General features: G+C 37.1%; 1 protein-coding gene across 1 annotated transcript; it reads right to left on the bottom strand.

The window, feature by feature from the left end:
- Nucleotides 1–1,074: 1,074 nt before the first annotated feature.
- LOC146004178 (uncharacterized) lies at nucleotides 1,075–1,542 on the bottom strand. The gene has a single exon (XM_083142844.1). The coding sequence runs from the start codon at nucleotides 1,540–1,542 to the stop codon at nucleotides 1,075–1,077; it is 468 nt and encodes a 155-aa protein (XP_082998970.1).
- Between the last annotated feature and the right edge of the window lie 9,255 nt (nucleotides 1,543–10,797).

Here is a 10,797-nt window from a genome sequence, read left to right as displayed (position 1 = left end):
GAACTTTGTGTAATCTATCTCTAGGGGCACATTTTTCATTATCAGAAAAATGTAGCCTTCGCAAAATTAGCTCAAATCTATTTCTTCCCATAACTGATGCTGTGAAAGTGTTCTTGTATAAACAATTTTGACTCCAGTAGTCAGACAACTGCGGCATTTGTACTATACCCATCCAAACTACTAATCCAAAAAATTTCTTCATCTCATTAGCAGTCACTGGAACCCATTCATGTAGTCTAGAAGATGGTGGGACATCACTTTCGCCACTCATTAGACACTGTGTTGCATATAAATTTGTTTCTTCTGCAATAATACTGAAAACATTATCATCAACTATCAGTGAGTAAAAATCTTCTGGCTTTCCAAGGGCAAGCATCCCTGCGATGTTACAGTCAATTCCACATGAAATCACAAACTGCCTGATGTTTGGTGGATTTCCATTTGGACCCTGGCTAGAAGAAACATCTTGTTGCTGAATATCAGAAGTAGTAAGATCATCATCTGTATTGTTTGGAGAAAATATTGGATCATCTTCAGTGTCCTCAAACTCTTCTTTGACATATCAAGATATTGGCAAATCTCCCTTTTATCCAAGCCACACTGAACCGAAAATGAAAATATTTCTTTCCTTATTTGTTGTCAGAAAGAGAAACATTCCCATAAAGAAAAGATGAAAGTGGCCAATTACCGAAAATTATTTTATGTTTATAGTGCATTGTGTTGGGCAGTATCTTTTAGAATACTTCTAACTAAGCAGGTCAAATATAAAGCTCAAAGTAAAGAATGCTTTTTCACGAAATTGATTGTTGCTTTTCAATCACCAGTGGAGCGCTGAATGAATGTTTTCCTGTTAGAGCCACATTAGTCCCATGGGACCGATACACTATAATTTCAATTTATTGATATAATAAAAACCAAATTCGAAATTTGATAACATGAAGTTATTTTACAACAGAAACAGTACCCAATGGTGTTAACGACACTGTCAGTGAATATTGAAAATTTCATCCGGCAGTTAACATGTTAATATTTGGATGTTACAAAGGTACAGGTTGTGCCAACACAGATCACCAATCACTGTTCAAAATGGCCACCTCTGGCCTTCACACAGGCCCGAAGTCTCTGAGGCCAGTCATCAATCGCAGCACCCACGGTATCGAGGGGAAAGTCCACCACTGCCTTCCCAAGAGAACGCTTGAGACTCGCAAGGCTTGGATGCCTCTTCCTATCGACCATGCCCTCCAAAACGGACCACAACCTGTAGTCCAATGAGCTGATGTCGGGGCTGCTGGAGGGCCAATCAGCAGGGGCAATGAAATCAGGCACATTGCTCTGAAGCCACTCCTGTGTGGTCTTTGCCTTGTGGGCTGGTGCCGAGTCCTGCTGGAAGCACCATGGTTCATTGTTGAACATGGTGCAGGTCAACGATTTCACAAGTGGCTGCAACACTGTCGCTTGGTACACTTTTGCAGATGTTTTCACACCATGTTCACAGAAGTGGAGGTCAGTTATGCCATCATACGTAACTCCCCACCAAACCATCATTGAGGTGGGATGATGGCCTCTGAGGATCCGTGGCATGTTTTCACGAGCTTCCTGGGATGTCAAGGCATAAACACTGTCATTTTGAAAATTGTAAGACTCTTCAATCGTGAAGATTTTTTTTCGTCCATGAAAAAGATCCTCCTGTGGCCAACATTTGCTTAACCCTGAAGGAATCTTTTTGTTTTCTGCTCCCTCTGGACCTTAAGCTGTGGAGTGAGGAAGTGACCAGTACTTCGCCGATAAGCACGGAGTCCTAGGTCACCTCGGAGCACACCCGACATCGATATTTTTGAAATGTTCAGCTCTCGAATCATCACTGCTTGTTTCCTGACAGGCTTTCCTCGAATCCGCGCCGCTACTGCTTTCACGAGTTTCTGGCTTCTCATGCTGCGAGGTCTACCTTTCCTGGGGTGGTCCTCAATTGTCCCTGTGTCACAGTATCTGTTGATGGTCCGATGCACGAACATCTTGCTGATATTCAGCTTTTTCAGGGTGTTGAAAATGTCCGATGGTGATTTGACAACTTTGTGCAGTGCGATTATTGCCACACGGTTCTCTTATACACTCAACTCTATTTGACTCGCAGTGAAATTCACCTTTCCGCTACCACAGTCGAACACACAATGATTCTAGTTGTTGTTTGATCCAACATTGCAAGGTTACCTTGACAACCAGTGTTGCCATCCCTGTCTAAACTTTGTAACAGAATTTATGATATGACTAGGTAGACGCTGTGCGCAAGAATAATGGTATTCAAGCTCCAAAGATTCAACAAATGACTTTCAACGTTCATTTGATTGGTTTTCAGGCACCATGTGACCATACACAATACTGTACACCACTCCAAAGACATCATTTTTGCAGCATTCAGGACGTAGTGCCAACACCAAATACAACTTCGTGACACCAATCAACAAAGTAGACAACACACAGTGTTGCACTTTTGTAATGAAGTAGACATGTCAATGCAAAGAGAGTCAAAAAGTGCAGCAAACTAGGAGGGTCTAATGCTACCTGGTAGAGCAAAGCAGTTACCCCTTTTCCACACAACTTTTAGTTAAAAAAAAAGTGTGGCCTATGCACAAGTAAATACGTACACATGATTATGACAAGCACGAACCACCCTGAACTAACTTGACAAAGGATACAATAAAGTTTCACCGTTGCATCACAGGCAATGAAAACCAACCCTCTTTGGTCCAGTCCAATTGTCCTGGAATGTGGGGAGAAATGTGTGCATGAAGAATAAAAATATATCAATAACATAAGTATATTAATTAAAAAAATTAAGCAAGAATAATTTTAGACAAACTAATTTTGCATTCTTTGCCAGCTTGACATGTTATATTAAAATTCCTTGGAAAATACACTAAAGTGAACGAAAAATGAGATATCATAGTTCACACTCTTTGTGTGGCTACATTTCACATTGAAGAGCCTCTATCAAGAAACTAAAAAAAAAATCACTCAAAACTGTACATATGCATCAACACATTTCCCATTGAATATGGTAATGCACATAGAATGAACATTTTTTGTAAGTTTGTTCACTTCTCGTAATTTCTTCTGTTAGAATTTCAACAATGGAGATGAATGATAAATTTACGAAATTGATGAAAAAACAAGCACAACAATTTAACTGAAAATAAAAGTTCTGTAATAGCAAGTTTCTGAATGTCTGGGGAGTAGGGGAGGCATGCCCCCTAACCCCCTTTCAGAGACCATGAAGAGAATTAATAATTGGTTATTGTGTATGTTATTTAACATCAGTAATTTTAATGAATGTAATGGACCACCACGACTCCCTCCTCATGATGAAAAAGTTTGAACACTACCATTCTGATGCACTGAGTGCAATGCAAAAACTAACGTTCTCCTAATATAAGGACATTAAGAATTTCACTTACACATACAATTAAAATTTCAGTTCAGAGATAAATATTTTCCACATTATAAGGCAATTATTACCATATACTGACAAAACCAATTTTTGTTTATTGAAATTTGCAACAAAAAATGTCAAATTTTGTATTAAGTTAATTTATACTTAGGTAGGCTAATTGGGATGAGACTGCAGTTTAAGGTGCGATCAGGATCACTACCGGTCTCCACCAGGGACTGAACCTGGGATCCCTTAACCCTAAGGGTGGTTTGACGTACACCATACATCTGCATCATGGCTCTAAATGAATGCCTGTTCCGTGCCATCTATTGACACGGAAAGAAACAAATTTTCTTCAGCTTGCTAGTGAGACTGTATATTACTGCCACCTAGTGTAATTTTGCAAAAATATTTTGATAGTTACTTTTATTTGTCCTTTGTTTGCGCTAGTTTTTCGTAAAAAAAAGGATGGCGGGGAGCAGCAGATTGAAGGGTCTTGTGAGCGACAAAATTCGTGAAATTATTGAAGAAAGTGACGATGATTCATCCTCCAGATTATTGATTGATTGATTGATTTGGTTTTTTAAGTCCACTTTAGTATGACTAATCGGGACTGGACCTACAGTGTAAAGTTGGATCCGAAGCACAAGGTGCCTCCACCGATCCTCTAGATTATTGTCAGGTAGTAAGGAAAGTGATTTAGACTACACTGAAATGGAATCTCAACAATCAATTTCAGCATTTTAAACAATGCCGTGCGGATCTACACATCCCAGGCGCTAGACTTCTGGGTATTAAAATTCCGGCCTTAGGGGTTAATAACAAGGGTATCGTGAAAGCCCATGTGCTTTGCAACAAACCTTTCTCTGTTATATCAACATTTTGGAAGACAATATTGAGAAAACAATTGTCCAGATTTTGCTTTACAAGCAACCAAATCAACATAATCAAAAGGCTCTCTCTTGGAGCAGTTCTATATAGCTTAAAAGCTTTTTAGAGAAGGTCACTCATGTTTACAAACTCAATGAGAAGAACAGTCCAGTTCACCAAGCAGATAGGTAAAAACGGATCTACAAACTCAATGAATTTTAATTTTCCATTAATTTTCATTACTATTTGCCTTGCTAAACTTGATGCAGTTCCTAGTGTTCCCTAAGACTGATGTCTGCAAACAAAATTACTACAAACAATTACAAAATGAATTGGCCGATGCAAAATAGCAGAAAACGAAGACTGCCGCCAATTTTTAGTGCAGTGCATTAGCCAGACATGCAATTTTATTACTGGAGCAAAGAAAAATTGTAGAAGCTAATTATTACTGAAATCTCACCTTTAAATTATCCAAGTTTTTATTTCTTGCTTACAAAAATATATAGGTTTCCCATATACATAGAAATATTTTATATTTGTAAAATTTGGCATTTTCTCAATACAGGGTGTTGCACAAAAAAGTAGCCTGGGTCGGCATCATATTCTACTGACTCAGGCTACCTTTTCATGCACCAGCCTATATATACTGCTTACTGGAAGTGTTAAGTTAATACATGAATTACTGAAATTTTCAATCTCACTTTTACATGTAGAAAAAGCATGGCTAGGACTTGAACTTATGACCTTAATGCTATTTTGAAAACATAATACTATTGCACCACATTTCCGCATTTTTTAAATGCATTATCAAGAAATAAGTTATTGAATTTCTGCAAGAAAGTTAATGTTAGGTACACAAAATAACCCAGACATGTCATCAGCAGATGCATTGCACACACTGACTTCATATTGATCTATTCTTGGATTAAGTATCTCTTTGTGACTCAATAAACTACATCAGCATGAAAAGAATTTATTTGGGCAGAGAAATCTGCAGAAACTGTTTATTTTAAAAACAGCTGGGGAAGACGTTTTCCTACACACAACATATAATGTTCAAAACTGTCATAAAAATATTAAATACATATGAATAGTAAATATGTGATCATATAGATGCAGCTCTTCTAACTGAATATATATAAATGTGACAAAGTGTAACAAAATTAAGAAAATAACATACAAAGGTTTAATTTACCTTTTTTTAAAAAATGATGTCTCATTAGCAGTTGAAGGAGCATACACATATTTACAGTAAGGTTTTGTCATGTGTAATGATACATATAGTGCAAATGGTACGTTCTGTAATATAGATGTCACCAGGTGAATAACAAAATTGTAAATGCAGTTGAAAACTCTACTGTTCCCTTGCAGATTGTAGGGTTTGTTTCTCCACAAAGCTAGTGTTAGAATATGATGCAGCTACAAATGAAGCACAATTTGAAGACTTCAATGCTAATTTAAATAAATTTATTAAATAATGTATTCTATATAAAATATGCAAAATGTCAGAACCAAACTTCGTGTTGATTTAGAGAAATTATTTTTATATTGTATTAACATAAGCAGGTGAGTAGGGGGACCAAGGTGAAAAAACTCAAAATCCACGAAAACGTAAAATCAAGGAAAATTTGGAAAATTTTGCAATGTTGGGATCATGCAGATTTAATTTAAAATCGGGGTTCCACTGTACATAGTAGTACTGAGATAAATAAGGACAAATATGCACTTTGAATATTTTTTTTTTCAGCAGGATAGATCTGTTTTTAATGAACATTGCCACTGATAAGGGATAAGAGTTCGATTGTAGAGCAATTCATATCTTTCACAAAAAATTGATTTTGTCTTTACTACAGACTACTTACAGAGTTAGAAATTGCACTTCATATGCAACTACAAGGCACGTCCAGAAAGTAAGTTCCGTTTGGTAATAAAATTAAATTGTGTACAGATACAGAAAAGTTATTTATTGCACAAAATTCTACAACTCTTAAACTACTTTTCCACATAACTGCCGAAATTTTGCAGGCATTTGTCATAGCGTGGCACAAGCTTTTGTATACCTTCTTCATAGAAATTTGCCGCCTGTGTCTTCAACCAGTTGGAAACAGTTTCTTTCAGCTCGTCGTCATTGTTGAAGTGTTGACCGCCAAGGAAGATGGACGCCCACTACGTCATTGAACTGTCGGACCCATCTTCTCACCATTGAATCACTCATCGCATTTGGTCCGTAAACATCGCAAATTTGCCGATAAATTTCACTTGGTTTCACTTTCCTCGCATTCAGAAAACGAATCACAGATCTGATTTCACAAGAGGCGGGATTTTCAATCAACACCGACATTGTAAAGAAGCACAACAAAGCGTACGTGACTGACAGCGATCTCCAAATGGCTCACGTTTCTTCTCCTTGATACAGAGTGTCTACCGCGCATGTGCGGAACTGCGATCGCAGCGCTGCAGCGGAGATAAATTGAAACGGAACTTACTTTCTGGACGTGCCTTGTATTACAAATTAAAGTTAAGAAGGATAATAACAACACATGTGTACATTAATCAGGGAGGGGGACCATATTCAGTACAAGGGTCATTACTAGAGCTATACCGATGCGATGTGTCGATATCGGAAGGTATGGGTTGGAATTTATTTACTGATATTGGCAGATACTTTTCCAGCATTTTGGTATTTGGCAGAGTCTAATTATCAAGGAAATTAGGCAAAATTAGAAGTTTATTTTTATTTTGCTCCAGTTTTGTGTGAAAAAAAACTGAATTGTGTAATAACATAACATTTAATTTAATAATCTAATGTAATTCTTGAATATTCTAAGCAAAAGTGTTGGTAAAATGAAGCAAATAATTAAGAGTGAGATACTTACACATAAATATTAACCAATATTTTGAATAACTTTCAATTATTTCAATTTTCAAGTATTGGTATCGGTGGGAATCGATGTGGGTATTGGTATCAGTTCAAAGTTCAAATTGGTTCTTGCACCAGGCATAGAAATCTATGGCTAATGTTCAGCAAAGGAGGGTCACGATTACTATTTATGTTCTAGCATTTATTAAGGTTAAAATAAAATTGTGGAAATTTTGCATGTATTGGCATCGATTTGTAAGTACAAAGTACACCACCTGATGACATTTTCCACCAGGCACAGACACTGCTGTGTGTAACCACAAATGAACAAACAATACATTAACATTTATATATTAGCTTTTACATTGTCTGAATTGCAAATATTCCATTGCTTATTATTCATTCTTCCGTGTAACCACAAATGAACAAACAATACATTAACATTTATATATTAGCTTTTACATTGTCTGAATTGCAAATATTCCATTGCTTATTATTCATTCTTCCGTGACAATTGCTTGATTTTTGTTATTTACCGTCGCTTTCTGCTGCTTTTTGGTAATCACGACGATGAGGATGAGTGATGATATAATGACACTGATGGAGGGGCACTCACAAGGAACACACATACCCATGCCAGGATTCGAACCCAGGACCCCTGGCTTTATAATGCAGTATGCTAGCCACGGAAGTTGATTATAGATTCTTGTTACATGCAAAATTATCGTATATATGCATTGCATTTTTTCTGAGATTAGTGAAAAGTACATTTGGATTACAATGATGTGGAGTACATCATGTAGATTTAATTACATGTTTTGATTAGCACGTTTGAAAAAATCCTGATAATGTGACAAAGTTGTAAAATTCCTTTTCAAGGCAGATGTTAAATAAATTAGAAACTCGTCATCTAAACTCACCAAGAGCTGTTACAGGATCCTGTGAACTACAAATGTCTTAAAATTTGGCAAAATTGTCTGGCAACCCCGAAGCAATAAAACGACCAGATGGGAAGACGATATTATTGACACTTGTTGTTTCTTCCTTTTCCATGGTGCAGCTTTTTCGGTACTTGTGTGCTGTAGTTGTGCATTTGTCTATATTCCTTGATTTGTCGCGATGAACAGTGTGGAGAAATTGTTGGTGTGAAATTTTTCTACCAGAAGTCTGGATGAAAAAATAAACATAAAAAACCTAGGCCGAATTTGAATCTAGAACAAGTGTCAAAGAAGGGAGGTTGTTATAATGCAGAAGGCCTTAGAAAGAGCGTTTCGCGGGCTAACAGCAGACGTCGGTCGCACACTATTGCCGATACTCTCGTGTCGTCTGCTCCTCAGCCGAACAAACAGGCCGAGGTAGCAAGAGGCAGAGGTCATTCACCCTTCCAGAAGGGTGCAGCGAGAGCTAGCTGTGGCAACCGGGCTCGCTCATTCGCGGACCTGATTGGTTCTCGCAGACACACCCCCATATTGTTGTCTGCTGTAAGCCCGCGAAGCCAACTTTCTAAGGCCTTCTGCATTATAGTTCACTCGCCAAATTTCGCATTGAAGGACAGAAGGATGAATTTCAGTTACAAGCATGTCTGAAGATTTCTGGTAAGTTTGAAGCTTTTACTTTAGAGCTTCTGGTAATCAGATATCACCTTTTCAGTGAGATATTTATTTTGGTGCCCTATTTCACATATCAATCAGTCATGTTGGACAGAAAACTTTTTCTGTGTAACTTTTTTACTAGAAATTTTCACGATCAATGCACGTAAATATTAGTTATTGTGCTTATCAAGTTGTGTAAAAATTAATATCCCTTCTTCTGAATTTTACCCTCTGTTAAACGACTAAATCTGTTAGAATTCAATTTCTTCTTCCATCTTCTTCACATTAATGTTAAATAATTATTAATTTATTATCATATGTGCAAACCTGTAAAACATGATATTCGGTAAACATGAACATATCAATATCTTATCAGGTTGGCTGTTATATGAAATTTATCATTTAAAATCACATTATTAGTAGAGCAAATTTGTGCCAGCCCCCGTGGTGGAGTGGTTAGCACATTGCGCTACGATTCGAGAGGTCGCAGGTTCAAATCCCGGCCTGGGCATGGATGTTTGTGAGTGTCCATTCATCAATTGCATTATATCACTCGTACCCATCTTCGCAAATTAGCCAAATGTGGCACAAAAGGCAAAGTAAAATAAAGCAAATCAAGAGAGCAAATTTGTGAGCTATCGCCCCTCCACTTTGGTTCACCACAAGCCGCCACTGTGTTCCACAAAGTGTTAATCTTAATGAAAGTAAAGCACATTAGAAAAACAAAACTGTAAAAATAGAAATGGCAAAGAATAATCGCAGATCTATCACAGTTATGCATTTTGACTCCCATATTACATAATGTTGTCATATGAGCAGATTCTTACATAAAAAATACTAATGTGGTATTTCCATACACTGTGTTCATAATAAATTGCTTACAAACAATCAAAATGGAGCCTTAAGAACAGGGACATTTAACAGACAGTAAGTAGAAGAATTGATGATCATTACTGTGAATGGACTTAAGTACAATGACAGATGAACATCATATGTATGGTTCTAAAAACCAGTGTACAACTGTAACCTTGGTAACAAATACTTTTACCACTACATTCTTGGCCTTAGATGCTTAAAAGTCACTTAATAGTCACTTGACAGTCAAGTTACATTCTAAACAAGAACATTATAAAAAAATAATAATCTTAATGATATTCATATGTGAACATGCACAATTCATAAGAATATTACAAAATATGATAACAGTCTCTCATGCATTTGTCACATTTAAAATGCAAGCAGCATAGTTGCTTCAATGATGTGGCTAATACTTATGGTTGCTTCTCCTTTATGCTTCCATCCTCCATGCCAAAGCAAGCTTTAGTAATCATGTTGGCAAACAGACCAGTCTCAATGACACCTGGAAAATAAGCAAGCAGATAAGAGATAGGGTAGTAGACTTATGATTTGTAAATCAGTTCCTCAGTAGTGTTGACTTTCTCCCATGCAGCCCTGTGATTAATGCCTGGTAGGAGCCAAAACATTTTTTTGTTGATTCTAGCTAGCATTGCAAGTGATAGACACATGACAGGAAGAAGAATAATAATTTGTATTTAGAGCATGTTATTTATTGGTTGTCATGGTATTGTTTTACATGTATGTGAATCGGTTCCAGGCGTTAAAGTTATGTTGTTACAATTTGAACCTACGTAAGATAAGGATGTAATTACACACAACACAAGGCTTACATCTATGGCGCCTTCTGTAGGATGTTGTTGGCGATTCTCTGTGAGAAGAAGCATGGATGAAGATGTCACAAAGAGTACGCGATGATCATCATTCAAGCATAGGTTTATGCAACAGAAAATGTGTCGGCTTGATGAATTTCTATGGTAAGAAACCAAGATTGAATGGATTGTGTATCATTTACAATAATTGTACAATAGTTTCCTGTAAGTACTGTACAAAACTACATGTAAGTGCTTGTTGCCCACCATTTCTTCGACCACGGCATGGCTGAGTAGTCAGGAAGGGACTTGACAAAATTATATTATCTTGCTAATGATCTAGTCTGGGTGCAGACCTCAAAGGTAAATTCACTGAAGCAT

This window comes from Lepisma saccharinum, chromosome 21, assembly GCF_977018435.1.
Source record: "Lepisma saccharinum chromosome 21, izLepSacc3.1, whole genome shotgun sequence".
NCBI classification, from domain to species: domain Eukaryota; kingdom Metazoa; phylum Arthropoda; class Insecta; order Zygentoma; family Lepismatidae; genus Lepisma; species Lepisma saccharinum.
This window is presented reverse-complemented; position numbering and strand designations above follow the sequence as displayed.